This window comes from Chiloscyllium plagiosum, chromosome 4 (genome assembly GCF_004010195.1).
Source record: "Chiloscyllium plagiosum isolate BGI_BamShark_2017 chromosome 4, ASM401019v2, whole genome shotgun sequence".
Taxonomy (NCBI): domain Eukaryota; kingdom Metazoa; phylum Chordata; class Chondrichthyes; order Orectolobiformes; family Hemiscylliidae; genus Chiloscyllium; species Chiloscyllium plagiosum.
Genome location: NC_057713.1, coordinates 101125127 through 101151587, shown reverse-complemented (window position 1 = coordinate 101151587; position 26461 = coordinate 101125127). Strand labels below are relative to the sequence as shown.

The 26461-nt window shown below is 42.5% G+C and overlaps 1 protein-coding gene across 1 annotated transcript in view; it reads right to left on the bottom strand.

Moving 5' to 3' along the window:
- Positions 1–26461, bottom strand: part of pkhd1l1.1 (PKHD1 like 1, tandem duplicate 1) — a 237775-nt gene that overhangs the window by 21573 nt on the left and 189741 nt on the right. Inside the window, exons 65-71 of the mRNA XM_043689364.1 lie at positions 25815–25963; positions 23655–23777; positions 19570–19678; positions 9184–9300; positions 7916–8081; positions 4380–4612; positions 2624–2791 (exon numbers count right to left, since the gene is read on the bottom strand). Coding sequence (XP_043545299.1) covers positions 2624–2791; positions 4380–4612; positions 7916–8081; positions 9184–9300; positions 19570–19678; positions 23655–23777; positions 25815–25963 — 1065 coding nt within the window. The remainder of the gene's footprint in view (positions 1–2623; positions 2792–4379; positions 4613–7915; positions 8082–9183; positions 9301–19569; positions 19679–23654; positions 23778–25814; positions 25964–26461) is intronic.

The window sequence follows — 26461 nt, the reverse complement described above, 5'->3', positions numbered from 1 at the left end:
GACCCCACCACCAGGGATATATTTCCCTCCCCACCCCTTTCCGCCTTCCGCTAATCCACAACCATGTAAAATGCAGCCAACAGATAAGGGTCAACTTGGTCCTGAGAAAATGCCCATGATTCCACAGCCTCATTCTTGATGAAGGGTTTTGCCCCGAAACATCGACTCTCCTGCTTCTCAGATGCTGTGCTTTTCCAGCACCACACTCTCAACTCCGGAATTCTACAATCTCTGGAATGGGGATGAGCCATATTTCATAGATGGCCAACTGGCCCTCTAAAGTATTAATATCTTAAAAATAACTGCAGTTTGGCCCACATGATTGTAACTTAGAAACAGACGGCGGCCATTCAGCCCTTCAAGCCGAACTCCACATACCCACCCTTAATATAGTTGGTTAATAAAATATTGCTTACCTCAGATTTAAAACTAACAACTAATTCTGCATCCACTGCTATTTGTGGAAGAGAGTCCAAGCATCTACCATCCTTTGTGTGTAGAAGTGCTTCCTAACATCTCTACTGAACAGTCTGGTTTTATTTCTCAGACTATACCCCCCAGTTCAACCAATGTAAATAGTTTATTTTTATCTTTCCTTTCCTTTCCTATTAACATCTTGAGGACTTCAACCTTAACCTTATAAATCCTAGAGAAAACAGACCTAATTTATATAATCTCTCCTCTTAACTTAACTTGTTGTTTGTCTGAGAATGTTTATGGGGCACAATGCTATATGAGAGTGGGGAACACGATGCTGCAAACACTGAAGGGTTAATAATTTATTGGTTTGATATTAAGAGCCCCTGGGGTTAAGTTCCATTATCTTGATGTGTGGCAGTGCATAATGAGACGCACAGCATAATGAAATCCAGTGCAGGCGATATTTTCAGCACTGACTTTATTACCTGGTTTAGCTTGCATAAGATTGCATGTGGGTTTTAAAAACAAATATGTAATGATTAATGCAGAATGACGCGTTTTAATGGATGGTGATGGCAATGTCAACAGCCCTGCCACTCCTAAAAATGATGCAAATATGAGTTAACATGAGTGATTCTGACTAAGCGAGAGCAAAACTGTCTACAGCAAGTCAGGTGTAATAAGGATCTTGGGCTGGAAGCCAAAGCTGGAAAGGTAGATTCACTGAGGTTGAGCCCCATGGCATATCTATGGAGATGAGAGCTCTGTCAAGGTCCAGATAAGTGCCCACAAACCAGATTGTAAAGTGTATGGGGTGGTGTAAGAACGTAGTTTGGGTGTAGACAATCAAGCACGATTCTGTGGAATAGTAGAGCAAACTTGAAGGGCTGAACAGCCTCAAACGTGCTGTTGACCCTGTCCAGAATTCAAAATGAACTAGCATGAGGAATCAGGGCTAGGAATGACCAACTGGCCTCTCCTGCTCCTATTCCTGCTGTCTTACATCATGTGATCTGCTCCTAGGGATTGGTTGAAGGATTAACATTTGCCAGGGAGAACTCCTCTTTGAAATAATGGCTGCAGGATCCTTGATGCCTACCTGAAAGGGCATCAATATAAGGTCTCATCCAAATGTCCTCCAAGATTTCCCAGTCCCCTGCTAAAAGTGTCAGCCTAGACTTTGGGGTCAAATCTCTGGAATATGATTCAAATCTTCAAAGTCAAAGGCAAGAGTGTACCCCACTGAGCCACAACCAGCAGCACAGACTGGGGATGTTTTCCTTAGAATGGAGGAGACTGGGGGGAGCATGAATGAGATGTATAAGATCATGAGGGGCATAGATAGGAAGCAATTTTCCCTTTTGGTGAAGGGATCATTGAGCAGGGGCTTGGACGTAAGGCAAGGGACTGAATGTTTAGAGGGGATGCGAGGAAAATCTTTATCACTCAGAAGGTGCTGGGAATCTGGAACTCACTGCCAGTAACGGTGGTGGAGGCAGAAACAGTCATAACATTGAAGAAGTATTTAGATATGCACTCGCGATACCAAGGCAAGCAATGTAATGGGCTAACAGCTGAGAAACAGGATTGGAATAATTAGGGAGTTGTTTCTGACCAGTGCAGATTCGATGGACCAAAGGACCTTTTTCTGTGCTGTAGACCTCCAGAGGACACAGCTTAAAAATACGGGGTAGATCATTTAGGACAGAGATGAGGAGAAACTTGTTCACCCAGAGAGTGGTGGCTGTGTGGGATGCTCTGCCCCAGAGGGCAGTGGAGGCCCAGTCTCTGGATTCATTTAAGAAAGAGTTGGATAGAGCTCTCAAGGATAGTGGAATCAAGGGTTATGAAGATAAGGCAGGAACAGGATACTGATTGAGGATGATCAGCCATGATCATAATGAATGGTGGTGCAGGCTTGAAGGACAGAATGGCATACTCCTGCACCTATTGTCTGTTGTCTATTGTGTATGCATTTGAAGTATCAAAGTGAGGAATGTACGGGAAGAAAACAAACAGAAAGCTCTGTGATAAAGTGGAGAGATTAAATAGCAAAAGGTCTGTCACTTAGGTGTGCTGACCCATTACAACATCCAATTCCTAAATTGCCTGTGACTCTCTGACCATCTTTCATCACTTCTTTACAATAAATATTTTGTTGTTTTGTGAAATATAAATGACGCAGATTTGAAATGATACATACCATTAATAAGGTCAATGTAACCCTCTGTAAGCAGAGCTACTGGGGACAACCGCCTGGTCTCTGAATCAGGATCCAAGCTTTCAATAACCAGTATTTCATAGTTTAGCCCAAAGCATTTGTAGCTTTGCCAGTCGGGCATGTAGGTACAAGTGGAATCTCGAATAATTCCTGTGGGAAAACAACGAATGGTGATTTAGTACTGTACTGATAAAGATGTGACAGAAACAGAAACTAATCATCCCTTTTAAATATCATTCACTTTTCAACCTGAATAGAGGAGAAGCAAGTCTGTCTATTTACAAAGCTGACAGATTGATTGAGCACAGACAAGACTATCAATCCATTGTACCTGCATCAATCCCCAATCTTCCTACTCTTGTGCAACTTTTAAACAATTACTTCAACTTCAAGCGTTTATCCAGTTCCTTCTTCAAAGCTTCAAACCTGCTCCTATTGCCCTTTCAGGCAGATTCAGATCACTAAAGCCTGCAATGTAAAGAAATCATTCCGATTCTTTTGCTAATCATTTTTAATTTGTGTCCTCTGGTTAGCAACATTCCTACTTCTGGAAGCAGTTTCTCTTTATTCACTCTAAAATCCTTCATGAGTTTGAATAACTCTGTGAAGTCATCTCTTGTTCAAGAAGCACAATCCAGCTGTTCCATACACACCACCCCCTGCATGAAAAGTTACTCTTCAGGTCCTTTTTAAATCTTTCATCTCCCACTGTAGACCTATGTCTTTCAGGTTTGGACTCCCCTACCCGAGGTAAAAGACTTTAGCGATCCATCCTATCCATGCCTCTCATGATTTTATAAGGTCACCCCTCAACCTCTGATGCTTCAGGGATAATAGTCCCAGCCTATTCACGCTCTCCCTGTAGCTCAAACCCTCCAGTCCTGGCAACATCCTTGTAAGTCTTCTACACCCTCTTAAGTTTAACAACATCCTTCCCATATTCAGGTGAATTGTATGTGGTATTCTTTTGTTCGAGGTCAGCAGTGAGTGTTATTATTTAGCCATTGATCACAAATTTCAGATCAACATTTCAGGGCAATGATCTTATATCAGAAACAAACATTTAATTAGTGATGCATTTTAAGGATCACAGTGGGGAAAGACAGGAAGAAAACAAACAGAAGGCTCTGTGTTCCAGTCTCTCCTTAGTTTCAGTTTGGATCCCTGTAAACCATCACTGAGATTCCCTGAATGTTACTTTTCAACTTTGCTGCTGTCAGTTCTTTGGGTCAGAACAAAACAACTGTCCAATTGGCTTATTGTTAGAGAAAGTGCACATTTGATTAGATCAGACCAGTCAATTTAAATGCACAGGAAATCATTCAGGGTGTGAAACAGCCTGATGATTTGTTGCCAAGCAATAAAACTTATAACTCATTATTATCTTCCTTGGCAGATAATTCCACTCTCTTCACCCATCCCAGTAATCACTCATGTGATCCACACACATGGAACTAAATTCTCTGAACACATCATTCACTGACATGCTGTAGACTCCAGGAATCTTAAAATAATCAGAAAATTCTGGAAACATTTAGCAGGTTTGTGGAGAGGGTTAAAGTTTTCAGACTAATATAATTTTCTTCTGAACCTGAAATAAAGACACTGCTGCTTTTCTCTCTTCCACCTTCATTCCTCATTGCTTAACTTGCTCTCATTCTTCCTTATTACACCAAAGTTTGACTGAAACACCAAACCACATACAGGGTCCAGTCAATCAAAAGGTTCAGTTCCAAACCTTTGTGTGGTGCAATCTGAGAGATTGGAATACGGCTGCCATTTAAATATGTCAACATGGTTTTTGGAATTCGATAATCCCCAGTCCCGTAGCGACGGTCACCATCCCATTCATATTCTGACTGAGGGACAACTGCTCCAACTGCCCCCAGGAATGAGCCATCAAGATCTTTCAGCAGTGTCTTCTTCTTGGCATCACAGACCATGTCCACGCAGTCCGCAAGGTTTACTTTCCTGTGAATGATCAACAGCATCAAACACAACTGGGTCAGAATGGGCCTGGAAATATCCCCTCTCCACATTTTCAATCTGGAAACAATATATAACAATGCACAATCACACAAACACATACAGTAGCGCCTCGACTTACGAACTTAATCCGTTCCGGGACCCAGTCCGCGAACTGAAAAGTTTGCGAACTGAATCAATTTTCCCATTGTTCGGATATTTCTGGAGTCTTTTCTCTTTTTTGTCTCTTGGAGGTTGGTGATGCCACAAGAAAACGATCCAGAGAAACTTGTTTTTTCCTTTGTTGCAGAGTTTTCCGAAAATGAGACATCACATTGTCATTTAAAATGTTCATTGCTCAGTTGGTCACAGTTTTGTTAGGGTGATGCCTCTCAACAAAAGCCTGCACTTCACTCCATTTGCTACAAATGTCTTTGATTTGAACACTTGATACATCTTCCCTCTCTTTTTCCTCCTCTCCAGAATGCTCCTGCTGCATAACCTTCACCTGCTCCTGTTGCAATTCAACAAGATCTTCTGTGCTGAGTTCTTGTCTGTGGTTCTCCACCAGCTCCGCCACATCATCCTCATCGACCTCCAAGCCAATATTTTGGCCCAGGGTCACAATCTCGTTAACTACATTTACTAATGTCTCCTCCTCAAAACCCTCGAAGTCTCTCTCAGGTACACAATCTGGCCAAAGTTTCCTCGAGGCCGACTGCAACGTACGGAAAGAGACCTTGTTCCATGCCTTATCAATAAGGCTTATGCAGTGGAGGATTTTGAAGTGGTCCTTCCACTACTGACCAAGGGTCAAATCTATGTCATTGGTGCCTGGAAACACCTGGCGAACAGAGCCTTCGTATATAATTTTTTGAAATTTGCAATGACATTCTGGGCCATGGGTTGGATGAGAGGAGTGGTATTGGGAGTGGTATTTACTTTTATGAAGTCGTATTCAATGTCCAAGTCTTCTTCCAAATTTGGAGGATGGGCAAGAGTATTGCCCATTACTAGAAGACACTTAAGTGGCAAATTATTTGTTTCAAGATATTCCTTGACAGCTGGTGCAAAAACTCCTGTCAACCATTCCATAAAAATCATTCACGTGACCCAAGCCTTGCTATTCGCCCTCCACATTACCGGGGGTTTAACACATTATTGCGTTTAAAAATGCAAGGACTTTCAGAGTGGTAGACTAATAGAGGCTTAATCTTGCAATCCTCACTTGCATTCGCGCACAATAAAAGCGTTAACCTATCCTTCATTAGTTTGTGGCCCGGTAGTGCCTTCTCCTCTTGGGTTATGTAGGTCCTTTTGGGCATTTGTTTCCAGAAAAGTCCAGTTTCATCACAGTTAAAAACTTGATGTGAGACATAACCTTCATCTTCGACAAACTTATTGAATTCCTTCACAAAGTCCTCCGTTGCATTTTTGTCCGAATTAGCTGCTTCTCCATGCCTTATTACACTATGGATTCTAGATCGTTGACGAAATTTATCAAACCAGCCTCTGCTGGCTTTAAACTCTTCAACACTAGCAGTACTTGTACTTGGCGGTGTCGCCAACAAATCACGGTGTATGTGTAGAGCCTTCTCGCAGATTATAGTCTCGTTAACATTATCGCCAGCAAGCTCTTTTTGATTTATCCAAACTAATAATAATTTTTCAACCTCGTCTAACAATTTAGGCCTTTGCTTCGTTAAAATAGTCACTCCTTTAGCTACGTCAGCTGCCTTTAGTGCCTCTTTGTTCTTTAGGATAGTACAGTTAGTCGATTTTGCCATGTCATACTGCATAGCGAGATCAGATACGCGAGCACCATTCTTATGTTTAGCTATTATTTCCTTCTTCGTTTCTATAGTAATACGTTTAGGTTTCTTAACACCAATATCACTACCACATTTCACTTTCTTGGGAGCCATAATGAGGGCTAATTTAGTGCAAAAAACAAAAAAAAGCATAAGAATGCTTGGACGTTGGATGTTCACAGCGCACGCGCCAAAGATGAACTGAATGAGATCACGCGGGGCCCGAGAGCTTTTCCGTTCAAAGCTTGCGTAGAAAAGCAGAACAATGACAATGAAACCAGGGACTTTTTGCGTTCGTACCTTCGTTCGTACCTTGAATTTCATACTAACTTTGAAGCAAAAGTTTACTTACAATCCTGGTCATAAACCGATTTGTTCGTGAACAGGGTCGTTTGTAAGTTGAGGCGCTACTGTAATCACAACCAATATGTGCATGTAAGTACATTCACAAACACACAAAAATATATTATAAACACAGACACACATTCACAAACCAATGCATGCATGGATATATTCACGCACACATATATGTACACATTTACATATGTTCACACACACACATTTTCGCACGTGCACACACACAAATACACATATTTATGAACACACACACACACACAATCTATGTCAAACACATCTGCCTGTGTAAAGAAGAACTTTAGGTTTCATGTGCATTCTCTGCAAACCTGTATTTCAAGCATTGTTGGAAGCAATATGTTTTTGGTAATTTTCACAATAACACAATGTCCCAAAGAGCTTTTGAGCCAATTAAGTATTTTAGAAGTGTAGTCACTGCTGTATTGTAGAAAACGTGGCAGTCAAACATAGTCTGTTTTTTTGAGATGCTGATTGAGGTAAATATTGTTGCCAGCCCTTGAAGAGAACTCTCCTGATGTCCACCTGAGAGGACTAACGGGCCTTGGTTGAATGTTTCACCTCTGACATTGCTGCACTCCTCAAAATAAGCTTTGATGTTGTACTCAAATCCCTGTAGAGGGACTGAAACCCATTGCAGAATAGAATCATTACAGCACACAGGGTATCCAATTAAGTCCAGTCTTCCGATTGGGAGTTGAGTGTGCTCAACTGAAACATGACTGTGTTCAAGATTTTATACACACAAGGTTGGGATTTCTGCTCCGTTTGAGGAGCAGATGGCTTTGCGTAAGATGCATGTTCCTTGCATGGCCTGTTATTCAGCTTCATTAGGGTCAATGGAATTAAAGATCAGATGTTGTTTATAATGGGAGGTGGGACAGCATTGTCTGAGATGAATTTCTACTTCCTGCCTTTCTAAACAACATTAAAGGCCTTTAAGTGTATGGGGGTTGGGACTGCAGTCAGTGTGCAATTTCTTGGTGAAGAGATCAATATTTACACCTTGTTTATATGCGGCATGAGAAAACGAGCATTCATGACTGAGGTCAGCACACAAACACCTGTTAATGCTTAGTAAATCAGTTCTGAAATTATTGCTGATTTCAGTTTCACAATAACTCACGCCACATTAGGTCTGTGTATGAAGACTTTGCCTCGCTCCTCACTGTCCACAATAGTGATTCCCTTCACGAGAATGGGATGCTGAAAATCCTCATTCATTGGATTAGTGATAAACATAACATTCAGTTTGTTGGAACATGTGCCTTTGAATCCAACAAAAGTCGTATCTTCAAGTAAAGAAAAGTATATCATTAGTTTCATCAGAAAGAACAAAACAGCAAATGTCTCAGTTTAAAATATCTCACAAACTTAAAGATGACACACATCTTCAGTGCCCAATAGTGTTTCCTTCAAATTGATACAAAAATCTGACTTGGTGCACTGACTCACTAGTTCAGTGGGCACACTAGCTCACTGCATCATGAACTCAGTATGCAACTGACAATCTCAGCAAATATCCTTTTGCTGCCGTCACGGTACATGATCTCCTTCAACTTTCCTGCACAGAATCCCATGTACATAAAAGTATTTCCCAGGCTAAACAGGATTATAAGTTCACCTTTTCCAGTTTGGTGTTAGCTAGTACAGGAATACCACACTAGCTTACTCCTTCAAAATGCAAATTCAGATGTATCATTTAATTGAATTCGCCACTGTATGGAAAAGTATTCATTCCAAATCCTAGCTGCCAATTACTCAGGGGTCTGCTGGGCTGTTTCAGAGTGCAGGTAAATAGATGTCTGATGAGAGCCTAATATTGGCTAAAAGCAGCAATCTCATTTCATAAAGAGGATTTTAGTGGAACAGCTGGGTTTTTCCAACAATCTGACAGCTGTGTGTTCTGCTTTTTATTAACAGAGTTTTGTTTAAACTGACTCCTAATTCTCAAACTACCCCCAGTGGCAGTGATTTCTCGTATATTTAGATTATTAATTCCACAAGAGAAAGATGGAAATGATCTGTGAATAGTTTGAATGTGTAAACATCTTTTTACCAGTTACACATTCTCATCAGGCAAAGCTTTGCTCAAAATGCATGTTATAGGATGTCACTGTATCAACTGCACTGGGTGTGGGATCTTCCTTTACTTTTCTTGAATGTGTGTATCTTTTGATTCTTTATGTAGCTGCTATCATGTGTCTAAAGACCCACACTTCACCCAGTTACATCATCTTTCCATTGGTATATTGTATTTCACTTTTAACAACTCAAAAATCCTTCATTAATCATTTGAAATGTTACACAGGCAAAAAATATTTCTATCCCCTGCTGATCAATTATATCCACAGTTCAGTTCAGACAAAGTCAGGGTTATTTTTTTTCACTTACTCTCTATGATCATTTGTCCACTGATTGCAGGGTCAGATGTCAAGCTATCGTGTGGATTATTTGGTGCGTTGTTATTAGTAGAGGCAAACGTTGGCCAGTATATTCCATTCCTGTCCACTGGTTAATGAAACAAAACATTGACTAATCATTAGGTTTTGTAGCTAATCTGCATTGGTCTTAACCAAGGAAGATGACATTGCCTAATCCATGATATACAAGAAGTTTCTGGGAAACTGAATGTGATCACTTTCGATAAAGAGGAGGCACCAGAGAGGCTGTCAGGAATTAAAATGGAGAACTCACCCACTCTGGAAAGGAGAGCTGGATATTAATGAGGGAACCTAGGAGAAAGTGAGGACTGCAGATGCTGGAGATCAGAGTTGAGAGTGTGGTGCTGGAAAAGCACAGCAGGTCAGACAGCATCCTGAGGAGCAGGAGAATTGACATTTCGGGCATAAGCCCTTCATCAGGAATGGGGACTTATGCCCGAAACGTCAATTCTCCTGCTCTTCGGATGCTGCCTGACCCATTGTGCTTTTCCAGCACCACACTCTCGACTATTAATCAGGGAAGTAAGGTTAGAAACTGCAAAGCACTAACTTAAACTTCTAATCTTCCTTAGGTACAGGAACAGGAGGACTGCAAATGTTACTTCATTGTTCAAACATGATGTATTTAATGGAAGCTAGACAAGGGAGAAGGGAATACAATGCTGGATTTAAATGAAAAAAAAAGTTGGAGCTTGCTTGAATGGACCATAAACACTGATATGGACTGATTGGACTGATTGGCTTATTTTGGTGCTTGTAGATATTTTTAACCAACTTGTTCAGATGTTTTATGATGCATATCAGGAGCAGTTGGGAGTTGAACAGCCAATGTTGTCCCATTGTTTAAGAAGGATAGCAGTGGTAATCCTGAAAATTACAGGCCTATGAGTCAGTCTCACATCGGTGGTAGGAACATTATTGGAAAAGATTCCGACAGAGGGCGGCATGGTGGCACAGTGGTTAGCACTGCTCCCTCACAGCGCCAGAGAGCCAGGTTCAATTCCTGCCTCAGGCGACTCTCTGTGTGGAGTTTGCACATTCTCCCCGTGTCTGCGTGGCTTTCCTCCGGATGCTCCGGTTTCCTCCCACAATCCAAAAATGTGCCGGTTAGGTGAATTGGCCAAGCTAAATTGCCTGTAGTGTTAGATGAAGGGGTAAATGTAGGGGAATGGGTCTGGGTGGGTTGCGCTTCGGCGGGTTGGTGTACACTTGTTGGGCCGAAGTGCCTGTTTCCACACTGTAAATAATCTAATATAATCTGGACAGGATCTATACGCATTTGGAAGCAAATAAACTAATTAGTGATAAACAGCATGGCTTTGTGCGGGGAAAAATCATGCCTCACTAACTTAATCAAGTTTTTTGAGGAGGTGACAAAGATGATTGTTGAGGGAAAAGCAGTTAATGTTGTTTACATGGACTTCAGTAAAGCCTTTAACAAGGTCTCTCATGGCAGACTGGTGCAAAGGGTGAAGTCACATGGTATCAGGTGCGAGCTGGCAAGATGGACACAGAAATAGCTTAGTTATAGGAGACTTATGATGGAAGGATGAATTTCAGATTGGAGAGCTATGATTAGTGGCGTTCCACAATGATCAGTGCTGGGAATTCTGCTGTTTGTGATCTGTGTAAATGATTTGGAGGAAAACGTGGCTGGTCTAACTAGTAAGTCTGTGGATGATACAAAGATTGGTGGAATTGTAGATAGTGAGGAGGATTGTCAGAGGATAAGCAGGATATAGATCAGTTAGAGGCATGGGCACAAAAATGGCAGGTGGACTTTTATCTGAACAAATGCGAGGTGATGCACTTTGGAAGGTCAAGTACAGGTGGAAATTATACAGTGAATGGCAGAGACCTTAGGCATATTGATATGCAGAGGGATTTGAGTGTGTCGGTGCACAGATCACTGAAGGTGGCAGCACAGATAGATAAGGTAGTAGAAAAGGCTTATGGAATGCTTGCCTTCATTGGAACAGGCACTGAGTATAAGGATAGGAGAAAGTGAGGACTGCAGATGCTGGAGATCAGAGCTGAAAATGTGTTGCTGGAAAAGCGCAGCAGGTCAGGCAGCATCCAAGGAACAGGAGAATCTTTTTTTACATGGAGGTTGGTGGGGTGGTAGGTGAGGACCAGTGGGGTTCTGTCCTGGTGGCGGTTGGAGGGGCGGGGCTCAAGGGCGGAGGAGCGGGAAGTGGAGGAGATGCGGTGGAGGGCACCGTCGACCACGTCGGGGGGGAAATTGCGGTCCTTGAAGAAGGAGGCCATCTGTGTTGTACGTATTTTGAACTGGTCCTCCTGGGAGCAGATGCGGCGGAGAAACGCCAGCTCGCAGATACCACCTCCTACTGCCCCCTTGACCATGAGATGGACTGTTCCACATATCCTACGAAGAGGCAGGCTTAGCTGGGGCCCATGCGGGTGCCCATAGCTACTCCTTTGGTTTGGAGGATTTTTTTTACATGGAGGTTGGTGGGGTGGTAGGTGAGGACCAGTGGGGTTCTGTCCTTTTTCTGTTCCTTGGATGCTGCCTGACCTGCTGCGCTTTTCCAGCAACACATTTTCAGCACTGAGTATAAGGATAGGCAAGTAATGCTGCAGCTTTATAGAACTTTAGTTAGGTCACACTTGGAATATTATGTAGAGTTCTGCTCATCGCACTACCAGAATGACATGGATGCTCTGGAGAGAGTACAGAAAAGGTTTAACCATATGTTGCCTGGTAGGGGGGATTTTAACGATGAAGAAAGGTTGGCTAGACTGGGTTTGTTTTCACTGGAATGCAGGAGGTTGAGGGGCGACCGGATAGAGGTTTATAAGATTGTGAATGGCATGGAAAGTATGAAGCTTTTCCCAGTGTGGATGGGTCAATTACTAGAGGACACAGGATCAAGGTGCGAGGGAACAAGTTTAAAAGAGATGTGCAAGGCACATTTTTCACACAAAGGGTGGTGAGTGCCTGGAACGTGCTGCTACAGGAGGTGATAGCAGCATTCAAGAAGCACCTGGACAAATACATGAATAGGAAAGGAATAGAGGGATATGAACCCTATAAGTAGAGACAGTTTTAATACAGAAGAGCAAAATGTGTCAGTGCAGACTTGGAGGGCCAGAGTGGCCTGTTTCTGTGCTGTATTGTTCTTTGTTTTTTGAACCCAGGCTCCCTGGCCCTAAGTTTGGGAGATGACAACTACAGCTGAAAATGTGTTGCTGGAAAAGCGCAGCAGGTCAGGCAGCATCCAAGGAGCAGGAGAATCGACGTTTCGGGCATGAGCCTTTCTTCAGGAATTCCCGAAGAAGGGCTCATGCCCGAAACGTCAATTCTCCTGCTCCTTGGATGCTGCCTGACCTGCTGCACTTTTCCAGCAACACATTTTCAGCTCTGATCTCCAGCATCTGCAGTCCTCACTTTCTCCTAGATGACAACTACACTCTGTTTCCCGGTGTAAAGGGGAAATCTGGCAATTAAAGATAGTTTGGTTTAATGTCAGTGGTGAGGATGTTTTTAGAAACAATAATCGAGGAGAAAAATTAATATTAACTTGGTAAAGTGCAGATTATTAAAGATTTATTGAAGGCCATTCATTTTTGACTAAGATGACTGTGTTTTTTGATGAGGCAGCAAAGAGAATAGATGACAGCAACATCGGCACTTATTACCCTTCAGGATTGTTAGTCAAAGTGAAGTCCAGAGAATAGGGACAATGCAACACAGATACAAAGGCATAGAAAACATAGTTGTGAATGACTTCTTTTCAGACTGGAAGGAAGACACAGATGAAACTTGTGGTGCCGGAAAAGTGCAGCAGGTCAGGCAGCATCCAAGGAACAGGAAAATCAATGTTTTGGGCATAAGCCCTTCATCAGGGGAATGGGTGCTTATGCCCGAAATGTCGACTTCTACTCCTCGGATGCTGCCTGGCCTGCTGTGCTTTTCCAGCACCACACTCTCGACTCTATCTCCAGCATCTGCAGTCCTCACTTTCTCCTCACAGATGAAATCTCCATGGTTCAGCAAAACGACCACTGCTGCTTATGATAAACATTAATGACTTAGACTTAGGGCTAAAGAGCATAATTTTGAAACTTGCAGATGGCATGAAACATGGAAGTACAGTAAACAATCAGAAATGTGGTAACAATCCTCAGTAGGGCATAGACTGCTTGAATGGGTGGATACATAAATATAATCTAACTCAGAAAAGTGTGAGGTGACACACATTGGTGAGAAGAATAAGGAGAGACAATACAAGCTGTATGGAAGAGATTGAAAGAGTGAGCATTAAAGGAGAGCACCGGAGCAGAGAATCCATTTCTAATGGTTGAAAACTTGATAAGCTTCATTCCATAATTTTGTGAATAAATTTTTGTTTGTTTTAAAACCTAGAAGTCAATCTAGCTAACTAACTCCGGGTAATTTTCACTGTACATTATACCGAAACAAATTGCAAAGTTATGCTCTGGGACTGCCTGCTTAAGAATGTTTTGAGTGGTTTGGCCTAGTCCATAACAGACTGGGGGTTCTTTGTGGGATTTAAACAGCGAATGGTAGGTGCTAGTGTCTTTATTTCGGATGTTGGTTTGGTTGGGTAGACAAAGCTTGGGATAGTAATGGCTCTTTCAGTCGCCAAGAGTTTTCTGGAGGTAGACTTTGGAAGTTTTACAGAAGGTGAATAAGACCAAGCTGCAGGAGTTAGTAGACAAGCTGGGGTTGAAGCTACCTCCTAATGTGAGGAAAGATGTGGTGATTTCAGCAGTAGCTCAGCATTTAAATGTGCTTGAAACACCATCAGGATCTGTAAAAGTGGCAAGAATTAAATTGCAAATGAGTTTGAGGTGAGAGATAAGGAAAGGGCAGCAGAAATGAAACAGTTTGACTTATGGTTAGAAGCAGAAGAGAAAGAAAAAGATTGAATGGCTTTAGCAGAAGAGAAAGAAAGAGAGAGAGTTTGAACTTCAAAAACTGACACTTAGCAAGGAAAGCCAGTTTAAAAGGCTGGAGATGAAGGCTGAAAGCAAGTCTAGTGAGGAAGAGAGTGGGGATAAGCATACCCATGGTGGGCCAAAGCCTGTGAGAAACTGTTTAAGTATGTTCAAACTTTGCCTAAATTTGATGAGAAGTATGTGGAAGCATTTTTCAACTCATTTGAAAAAGTGGCTAAACAAATGCAGTAGCCAGTGATCCAAACAAAACTTGTAGGCGGGGCCAATGAGGTCTTCACATCACTATCAGAGGAGATATCTGGGGAGTATGAGGAGGTGAAAAAAGCCACCTTAAGTGCGTATCAGCTTGTACCAGAAGCCCATAGACAACGTTTCAGGAATCTAAGGAGAGACCCTGGTCAAACCTATATTGAGTTTGAAAGGATCAAACAGAGTAATTTCAATAGATGGATGAGAGCTTTAAAAATAGAGCAAATCTACACTGCCCTTACAGAGGTAATTATTTTGGAGGAATTCAAAAATGTACTGCCTGAAACAGCGCAAACTCATGTGGAAGAGCAGAGAGTTAAAACGGCAAGGTTAGCAGCTGAAGTGGCTGATGGTTATGAGCTAGTCCATTAAACCAGCTTGGCTTCCAGAATCAATTTCAGTCCATAAGGGATAGACATTGGGGCAAAGAGAAATCCTCACGTGGAAAGGGAAAGGTAGATCTCAGTGAAGATCATAAGGATAACTTAGCACTGGATAAAAAGGAAACCTTTGAAGGGGATAAAGAAGGTAAAAAGCTCTGATGTTTTCATTGTAATAAAATGGGCAACATGAAATCACAGTGTTGGAGGGCTAGGAGACAGTCAGATGTAGGAAAATAGGACAAGCCTGTGAGTTTTGTTGGGCTGGTAACAGAAAGCATAGACAGCTGCCTCAGATTATACAAGCTGATCAGAAGTTGGTAAAGGAGGACGTGCCTGATTTGTATAAAAAGTATACATGCAAGTGTAAAGTTTATTCTGATAGGCCAGGAGTAGTAGGCACTGAGGTTACAGTATTAAGGACACAGGATCCTCTTAGTCTCTGATGCTGAAGAATGAGGAGATGTGTACTCCTGAAGGACTATTACCAGAAAAGGTACTGGTAAAGGAATTCATGGTGAGACAAAAAGCACTCAGTTATGTAAAGTGAGGCTAGAGTGTCCAGAAAAGAGTGGATAATTTGTGGTAGGAGTACTGGACAAACTCTCAGCTCCAGGAATACAATTTGTCCTTGCAAATGATATAGATGATTCACCAGTAGTGTGCTGCCGACTCTAGCTGAAAAGCCAGTGGAGACACAGGCAACTGAAGCAATGTAGGATGTTTATCCAGGAATCTTCCCAGATTATGTCTTAATGAGATTGCAGAGTCAGAAACTGAAACAGGAGAGATCAAAAGGCACAGATAAGGAAGCTAAAATAGCTTTGTCAAAGACTTTTCTTGATCAGATAAGTGGGACAGAGCAGGAGCAAATAGGTAAACATACAAGTTTCTTTAGCTCTGCTAAGCTTATTGAGTTGCAAGAGAAAGACGAGAACTTAAAGCAGTTGTATCAAAAGGCATATACAGAAAAGGAGAGTGTGCATGTATCCCTGTGATTTATTATTTAACAAATGATGTCTTAATGAGGAAATGGAGACCATCACACATTCAAGCAGATGAGATAATGAGGAAATGGAGACCATCACACATTCAAGCAGATGAGAAATGGGTAGATGTTCATCAAATTGTTTTGCCAGTAGGGATGTGCTGTGAGTGGCGCCTGAGCTACTACTTGGAGGTCATTTAGAAATGAGGAAAACACAGACTAAAATACAAAGACAGTTTCACTAGCCTGGGCTACGCAAGGATGTAGTTGAGTTTTGCCAGATGTGTCATACATGTCAGCTAATCAGAAAACCACAGGCAGTAATAAAACCTGCACCTTTAATACTTATTCCAACATTTGAGGAACCTTTCATGAGAGTTTTGATTGATTGTGGGGATCCCCTACCTCAAACAAAAAGTGGGAATAAGTATTTATTGACAATAATCGATGCATTTACTAGATTTCCTGAGGCAGTCCCATTATGCAATATCACAGCTAAAAGGGTTGTAGAAGAATTACTCAAATTTTTTGCCAGATACAGACAACCAATCAGATCAAGGGTCAAACTTCACATCCAAACTATTCAAGGAGGTTATGGACAGCTTGGGAATAAAACAATTCAAATCTACTGCATCCAAAATCACAGGGAGCGCTAGAGAGATGGCATTAAACACTAAAGACCATGTTGAGAGCTTGTAGTCAGGACTATCCGGATGACTGGGATTAAGGGAGTTCCATTTCTGCTTTTTGCGATCAGTGATGCACTAAATGAGTCGACCAAATTCAATTCATTTGAATTAAATTTTTGGGCATGAAGTAAGAGGACTGTTAAAATTGATTCAGGAGAAATGAATAAGTCAGAATTCAGAGACCACCCATTTGGACTATTTTAGAGAAGGACTAAATCGAGCTGGGGACCTGGCTAGACAGCATTTAAAAGTATCACAGCATATAATGAAACAAAAAATGGGTAAGAAATCACAAATTCGCAATTGTTCCATTGGGGATTAGGTATTGGTGTTACTTCCAGTAATAGGTGAACCTTTAAAAGCAAGGTTTAGTGGACCTTACCAAATCGAGAGGAAATTGAGTGAGGTGAACTGCTTGATAGGGACTCCAGGCAGGAAGGAATTTCACAGTGTGTGTCATGTGAATATGCTCAAAAAGTATTTTGACAGGGAAGGAAAGCAAGAGGAGAAGATGTTAATGATGACAGCACAGAATGATTACAGCACAAAAGGAAGAACAAAGTTTTGAGGATTCTGAATTAGACATTCCTCAAATCAAATTGGACTATAAGGAAATTGTCAAAAATTGAGATAAATTATTAAGTTACCTCCCACAAGACAATCAAAACGGCCTGACAGAGTTATTACTATCACATGGGGAGATATGCGGAAATAAAGTGGGAAGTACTAACATAATTGTGCATGGTATAGATGTAGGAGATGCTGTTCCAATTAAGAATCATCCTTATAGGCATAACCCTCTAAAGTTGGCACAGGTTCAGAAGGAGATAGAACGCATGCTCCAAGATGGCATAATTGAAATGAGTTACAGTGACTGGAGCTCATCCATAGTCATGGTGCCAAAGCCAGATGGTACCCAATGGCTATGTGTGGACTATTGAAAAGTCCATTACAAAGACTGATGCATATCCAATTCCACGGTTGGAGGACTGTGTCAAAAATGTGGGACAAGTAACTTACATTTCTAACTTGGCCTTGCTCAGAGGCTACTGGCAAGTACCTCTGTCAGAGAGAGCAAAGGCATTTTCAGCTTTCATAATACCAAATGGACTGTATCAGTTCAAAATCATGCCATTTGGTATGAAAAATGCCACAGCCACATTTCAGAGACTTAGTAATAAGATCATTACCGGATTACCCAATTGTGTGGTGTATGTTGATGACCTGGTGATTTTTAGTCACTCATGGAAGGAGCATTTATACCATTTATCAGGCTTGTTCGATCAACTTCAGAAGGCAGGCTTGGTGATAAACCTGGCTAAAAGTGAATTTGCCAAAGCCCAAGTCACCTTGCTGGGCCATGTTATTGGATATGGACAAATAGCCCCACGGGATATGAAAACAAAAGTAAGTGGGGAAATTCCCAAACTGTCGATGAAAAGAGCAGTACTATGGTTCTTGGGATTGAGTGGATTTTACCAAAAGTTTGTGCCGAATGTTAGCAGTGTGGCTGCTCCACTCACTGAATTGTTAAAAAAGGGCAAGAAGTTTCAGTGGACAGCAGACTGTCAAAAGGTGTGTGACAGCACAAATAGCCCCACGGGATATGAAAACAAAAGTAAGTGGGGAAATTCCCACACTGTCGATGAAAAGAGCAGTACTATGGTTCTTGGGATTGAGTGAATTTTACCAAAAGTTTGTGCCGAATGTTAGCAGTGTGGCTGCTCCACTCACTGAATTGTTAAAAAAGGGCAAGAAGTTTCAGTGGACAGCAGACTGTCAAAAGGTGTGTGACAGCCTAAAAACTGTGTTAACCACTATCCCAACAATAGCCACACCTGATTATGCAAAGCCAGTGATGGCTATCAATGCCAGTGATGTGGGTGTTGGTGCGGTGCTCCTGCAGGAGGATGAGGAAAAAACGCATTGAGTATTTTTCCAGGAAGTTGAACATTCATCAACAGAAACATTCAACAGTTCAGAAAGAGACTGAGCTTCGTATTGGCATTACAACATTTCAGTGTTTATATTAGCTGCAATGCATCTGAGACAATTATATAAACTGATCATAACCCATTGACATTTGAGGAGAAATTTAAGGACAAAAAGGCCAGACTGCTTAGATGGAGCTTGTTGGTGCAGCCATTCAATTTGACAATTGTGCATGTGGCAGGTCGTGAAAACGTCATTGCCGATGCGTAGTCAAGACTCAAATGAGATAGGGAGGCATTAGGTGGCAGGTGTGCGACAGCCTGAATTCGAATGTGGTTCTGCTTGTTTGAATGTGTATAGTCAGGGTAGTGTATATGTGTGCTTTAGAGTACTAACCAATTTTCTTCAGGCGTTTTAAAAATGAAGCCATCTTTGGATATTGATGATTCATGTTTTTAAGGGGGGAGGTGATAAAAGGCTGATACTTTTTTCTAAAAGCTCTGCCTTTTCTCAAGGATACTGTGTCCTTGGTTTTTTTTCAGAGGGGTCGTGAAACAGCCAGGCTCCGAAACGACTGGTTTGGTGCAGAGACAAAGGGGTTTACTGAGAGAGATGAGGCTTTAGGCCAAAGCTTTCATGTTTTAGAAGTAACCTGTATCAGAAAAGGGGAGTGATTAGTGCTGGAAGCTGAAGTCTTGTTTGAGGCAGTGCAGCAGGAGCTGTGTGTGAAACAGGTTGCTGAATTCTCTCTCCTTCTGCCCTTCTAACTATGACCTGTAAGCCTCTGTTTCAGTTTTAGTCTATGTTTAAGGGGCTTGTTTATTGGGACTGTTGTGTATTTTCAGAACAGCATAATTAAGTTTATTTTTGGATAGACTGAGTTCTGTGGGTACTCTATATTCTGTTCTTTGTGTTTCTTTCCATAATTTTGTGAATTAATTTTTGTCTGTTTTAAAACCTGGTAGTCAACCTAGCTAACTTACTCTGGGTAATTTTCACTGTACACTTACTGAAACAAAGAGCAAAATTATGGTCTGGGATGCCAGCTTTAGACTGTTTTGAGTGGTCTGGGTGAGTTCATAATACCATTCTATGATTTTCCCTGGAGAAACTACATTTACGTTGATCCTTTGTTTGGAATAGGTTGTCCTTACCTGAAGCTTTTCTAAAATTCTGCTTACCCTTTTTGTGGCTCAGAATAGAATCATCAGGTTGTAAATCCGAGCAGTTGAAGATGGGGCTAATTCCTACCAGTAAGGCATTCTAGGGACAAACAGATAGCAACACAGAGATTATTGTCCAATAAAAGACCAAAATCTATCTAGTTCACCCTCCACCAACTTGCACTATCATTATACAATCATAATGGAGTGACCATAGTGATACATTTCTACCAGTGAATCTGTAACAGAGGCCAACATGAGGAAAACCCCCTGTGGTCAAACAGCTTTGGAAACACGATGTTCCCCTGTTCCTCCTGAGATATCTCCAATTACCACATGATATTTCTCAAATTACTCAAATCCCCTTCCCAAAATGTACTTTTCTCAGGGAAATCTCTCTAATTTGCATCTGAATGAATCAGTATTCCCACTGTCTCCTTCATAGCCCGCTTGCACTGATTAACCACTCACTCAGGGAAATATTATTCCTGCAGATTGGTTCCTGGTTACCCCCATCTGTTAATTCTGGATCATTAATCCACGCAACAAACAAAAAAAAAATCATTGATAGAACTTAACAACATTTCTTCTATTTTCTGCCCTTAAACTGGTCAAACCTCTCAGTGCCATCATTCCATGAGAGGTAGCGCACGGAGATAGGTCAGCAAGCCACCCATGTTGTTATTGGGGTGGACCACCAATGGGAGCTGGCTTACAGCAGCTCAGAGTCTACCGAAGGGAATGTGAGCTGAGGATATCCTACAGCCGGGATCAGACATCTGCTCGGCCCCTTCTGAAACAGCGAGTGTTTGTAACACTCCCCTACTCCCAGCGCTGTGTTTATATAGCCACGTAGTAATTTTATAACACTCCTGCCAGCCCTGAGTTTATATAACCCACCTAGCCCAGTGTTTTAAATGTTTTTATTAACCCCAGCACTGTGGCTACCACCAAGATTTGCACCAGCAACAGCTCCAGCTGGGCCCACGCCCTAGGCTTCTGTGCTGAACGTGCTATAAACAAAAGCCCAGTATTTACATAATCTCCCCACCTCGTTCAGCGCTTTTATAAACACCCGAGACCAGAAATTTTATAACACCCTCCCAGCCCAATATCCATATAAACGTATGCCACCTCAGTAATTTTATAAACTATTCACCTCACAGTTCAGTGATTTTATAAACCCCTGGCCCAGTTTAGTGTTTTTTATAAATTCCTCCCAACCCCCACCGAATAATTTCACAATCACACATTGAGAGTGACCAGCATGTGATAAGTACAATGGCGGGGACCACGCTGTCCATCTCATCCTCTCCCATCCTTCCACTCTCCTCACCTCAGACCTTGCACTGCCTCAGTGGGAGGCACCGCTCAGCACCGAACTGTTTGTCTGCACTCAGCTGCAGCAATCTGAGGCCAAACAGTAGTGTCTGGTCTTTAGTTGTCTTGGACTCCCCTCGCCATTGCACCGAGACCTTACACTGCTAATCCCATGTGATAGCTGGTGTGCAGTGGTTTCCCCATATTAAACGAACTCACATACAGGCATCTTCCACACCTCAGGATGAAGTTCGGGAGCTGGAATATCATGACCATTATGAAGAGTGCCGCCAGTGACAGACTGGAACGCCGCTCCGCCATCATTGCCAGGGAACTCAGGCGCTATGACATTGACATCACCGTCTTGAGTGAAACCCGGCAGGCAGGGGAAAAACAACTCAGTGAGCAAGGTGATGGCTACATCTTTTTTCTGGAAAGGAAAGGCTGATGAACAGCGCCACATCCATGGAGTTGGCTTTGCCATCAAAAACGAACTGGTGGACCAACTCAAAGACTGCCCCTGCTGAATAAATGACACTCCGACTCACCCTTGCTTGGAACCAGTATAAAAGAGTATTCAGTGTATATTTACCAATGCTTGATGCAGCAGCTGAGCACAAGGAGGAATTCTACTCCAATCTCTCTCATGGGTCCCTGCAGATGTGAACTAATCTTGCTTGGCGACGTCAATCCAGAGTCAGCAGAAGTGTTGACTTTTGGGAGTGATGTAATTGGAAAAGAGGAAGTATGGAAGTAAAACTCCAATGGCACCCTGCTCCTGACCAAATGCCATGACCACAACTTCCTCATCACCAACACACTGTTCCGCCGAAGACAATATGGCAGCACCCATGATCCAAACACTGGCACCTCCTTGACTACATCATCATCAGAGCAAGGGATCGGAAAGACATTAGAATCACCCATGCCATGACAGGAGCTGACAACTGCAGGAAGGACCTTTGCCTGATTCGAGCCAGGATCATCATAAATATAGCCTTGCCACAGCGGTGTCAACAGAAGCAGTGCCGCAATAATTCAACTTTGAGGCAATCCATGACTCAGAAAAGATATCCTAATACAATCAGTTCCTCTCCACAAATCTGGCAACCCTGGGCAACACCGAATGGCAGGTTTCCAACAGTCTCTGATCTGCCCTCAAGACAGCCATCATCAATGCCTGCAAAATTTTGGTCAGTCACTTAACCAGGAAACTCCAAGATTGGTTTGAAGAGAATGATCAGGAGATCCTAGAACTAATAAGCCTGAAGCATGTGGCACTTCTGAGTGTAAAACAGTAACCACGCTCGGAAAAGAAAAGGCAGACCGACAAGTGACTGAGGTTATTGATGAAGTGATCCATTTTCACCTCCAGTGTGCTAGTGCAGCCTTCAGCCAACTGAGGATAAGGATTTTTGAAGACAACAACAACAGATCCAACAGCAATCTCATAATATACAGAGCTGTGTATATTAATGCATAAGTCATTAAGAAAACACTCAATTTATTCTCCATCAGAGTCACATTGGAAACTTGCACCCTCCTCTATGGTTCCAAGACAAAGACTGCCTACAAAACTCACCTCAAGCGCGAGGGCAGTACCAGCTACACTGCCTGCACAAGATCCTGTGAATCCACTGGGAACACAGATGCACCCACACCAGCGTCTTTGACTAGGCCAACATCTCCAGAATTGAGGCACTGACCACCCTTGATCAGCTGTAATGGGCTGGGCACATCATCCACTTGTTCAACATGAGAGTCCCCAAAGCAGGCGCTCTACCCCCGGGTGAAATGGCAGGCGAGCTCCAGGTGGACAAAGAAAACACTTCAGGGCTACCCACATGGACTCACTGGTGAAGTGCGGCATTCCCACCGACACCTGGGCATCACTGGCGCAAGACTAACCAAAGTGGAGGAGGAGCATCCGGGAAGTTGCTCCTTGAGACTTGCCATTGGGAAGAAGCAGAAGCCAGGCGAAAACGTCAAGGAGTGTGCTGCCACACCATTCCCCCACCCACCCCTTCCATGACCACCTTTTGCCCCAAGTGTGGCAGAGTCTGCAGAAACTGCATGGAACTGTACAGCCACCTACAGACTTACCTTGAGAGTGGAAGAGAATCATCCTTGTCTGCGAGGGATGGCCAATGACATCATTAGTACCATCTGATTCTTACCCAAGGTCCACCCAATAGGCCCCGTGAATTACTGTGGCTTCATTCACTTTTATGTGCATTTTGGAACTATGGATCGTGAAAGTATAAGCTCGAATTGTTGCAGTTGTATAAGACTCTGGTGCGGCCACATCTGGAGTATTGTGTGCAGTTTTGGTCGCCATACTATAGGAAGGATGTGGATGCATTTTGGAACTATGGATCGTGAAAGTATAAGCTCGAATTGTAATCCATCACATGGCTGGTTGGGAATTACTCCCACTCTTAGTCAATGTTCTGTGTGAAAAGATTTACCAGTTGATACTCAACCTGTATGGCAATGTTACAAATACACATTCCTTGGCCATCAAGTCCTGGAGTAGGACTTAACCTTAAATGTCTGGTTTGGAGACAGAGACACTACCCACTGTGTCACAAGACCTCTTACAATGCAATCATATCTAAATTACAGATACAAATTCTATCACTCTTGACCATCTGAAAATAACCATGCTAAATTTCTGCAAATCTTTCAAATAAACAGCATGAATGTAAACAGTTGAATGTTCAGCAGTCATAATGCAATACAGTAAGATGGCCTACACGAATAAGAATGCTCTTGTTCGATATCTTAGGTTCAGATGCTGAGGATGCATAAATCATTGAGAAAATACTCAATTTATTCTCCATCAGAGTCACTTCGGAGACTTGCACTGATCCCTCTGTCTGAAATAAAATAAATATATGTTAGGTTATATTTTGGATATTCAAATCATGCCCTATTGGGCAGAAGGTGCACTGAGGTAACTACTGAGCCTCATTCAAAGATACCTTCCAAATTTGCAAATCCTACTAACCAATAAATATATGGAACCACTACCTGCAAATTCCCCTTTGAACATCTCACCATCCTGACTTGAAAATATATCACTGTTCCTTCACTGTCATTGGGTCATTGGGTCATAGACCTGGAACGCCCTCCCTAACAGCACTCTGGGCATCCCTCCACACCAGAGCTGCAGCAATCCGAGAAAACAGTTCACTGCCACTTTCTCCAGGGCAAATAGAAACAGACAACAAATGTTGGACCATCCAGCAGTACCAACATCCCATGGAAGAATGTAAGAAAAATTTCCCATATGAGAGGAAATAGTTTCTCTCTGTTTACCCTAATGAATACTGATTAGCATTTCAAACAGCTCAATTAGATCATCCCTTACCCTTATAAACTGAAAAGAATTTAAAAGAATGTCTCATAATCATACTCCTTGCGTCTATCATTCCTGTGAATTTGTGTTACTGGCAAGTTACTACGTACACCATGACCTTATACCAGTCCAACAGAAATATAAGTTGTTGTAATGAAACAAAGTGTAGACACAATGTCACCAGCTGAGTTAATATGGGTGCTGTCATTTTAAATATTAATGTTTCTTCCCCCCCTGCAATTTAGTTCTCCGTAATTGTAAATTTAATTTTACAATCATTCTGCGCATTAATGAAAAGAGAAACATGTTACCATGGTCTTTCCTTTTGCACTCATCAAGGGAAACACAAGAATGCCAAATTTCAAACATTGCATTATTTTTATGGCAGGAGAACAGGCTTCTTTTTTTTTCTTTTTTTTTAGCCCCACACTACCGCCTAACTGCGGTAGTGCTTATTTTTTCCCTAGCACCCATGGTGCGTGTGTGCAGGTGTGAGACACAGTGAGAGACACAAGGTGTACGAATATTTATTCAATTTCCACCACCAGGAAGATAAGAAAACACCCGAGTGGCCAGTGACAAACACTGCCCTTCACATCAAAGGGCAGTGCTGTGTGATCAAAACAGTGAGGGGGAGGGTAGGGACTAAATCAAAATAGAGTTGGAGGGAGAAATGATGCACTCCACTCCCTGCGGCGCCCACCTCTCCCTGAACAACTCCAGGGTGTTGGTCGACACCGCGTGCTCCTTCTCCAAGGACACCCGGGCTCTAACGTAACCGCGGAAGAGGGGCAGGTAGTCGGCCCTAACGACCCCCTCCACGGCCCGCTGCCTGGACCTGTTGATGGCCAGTTTGGCCAGGCCCAGGAGCAGACCCACGAGGAGGTCTTCAGACCTGTCCTCCTCCCTCCGTACTGGGTGCCCAAAGATTAGGAGCGTGGGACTGAAGTGCAGCTAAAAGCAGAGGAGGAGGTTTTTCAGATAATCAAAAAGGGAGTGCAAACGCCCACACCCAATATATACGTGGTCCACAGACTCCACAGCGCCACAGAACAAGCAGTTGGGCTGGGAGTCCGTGAACCACCGCAATCTGCGGTTGCAGGGGACCGCTGCGTGCAGCACACTCCACCCCAGATCCCCGAGAGAAAGAGGGAGGACTCCCACCCCAGATCCCCGAGAGAAAGAGGGAGGACTCCCATGTAGAGAGAGAACAGGCTTCTTATTTGTTGGCATGTTGACTCTAATTGGCTAAGCATTGCCATGGTGAAAACAACAGGAACATATAGATTCCCAACTCCTGGGTAATTTTAAAATGGCACAAGGCTTGAATGTGTTTGTTTGGTTTGTAGAGGAGCAGATTTTTTGTATGAATGCATTACCAAGCGAATCTGTCCAAGTGATCTACTCTCACCAAGCAATCAGCATGAGGTAACTAAGTTTCTACTTTGACTAATGAATATAATTTACTCGCTCAAACAGCACTGAGTAAATATTTTTTTCAGATGACCTGAACGAATAGCTCCCACAGAATTTAGAAATGATAGCGTCCTTTCACCTGGAAGTATATTCCATATTCCCAGCATTTCCAGATTGTGAATCCTTGGATAAGGCTGCAAGTGGCAAAGCCATCTCTGTTCATGTAAATACCACATTCTCCACCATGGACCTCATTATTAAACCAGGCCTCAGTGGAATTTGATTGCTCTGCAGACAATGAGACAATAATTACATTTGATGGGTCATTTCCTTTATAAATTTCAGTTAAAAATTCCAGCGGCCATGTCATTGTTTATAACATATCCCAGTCATCACTCTGCTCACTGACCTACTTTGGCAGTTGGTTAAGTAATTCTCATTTATGTTTTCAAATCCTTCCATGGCTTTCCCTATCTCAGAAATCTCAGCCTTGCAAGCCTTTGTAATCTCTGAGCCTACTTAATTCTGGCCTTTTGTCTCTGCTCAATTATAACCACTGCACCTCTGGCAGCCATAGCTGTCCTCTAAGTCCTGAATTCCCATCCTCCACTCCTCTGTTTCTCCACCTGTGATCACACTTTTGATTATCTGTTCTAATAGCTTCTCGAGTGGCTGATATCTGACTTGTTTTTATAGCTCTGGTGAAGTGCCTTCAGATATTTTACAACATTAAGTTTGCCACATAATTGCAAGTTGCTTTCTTTTTGTTGTATATTTTACAGACAA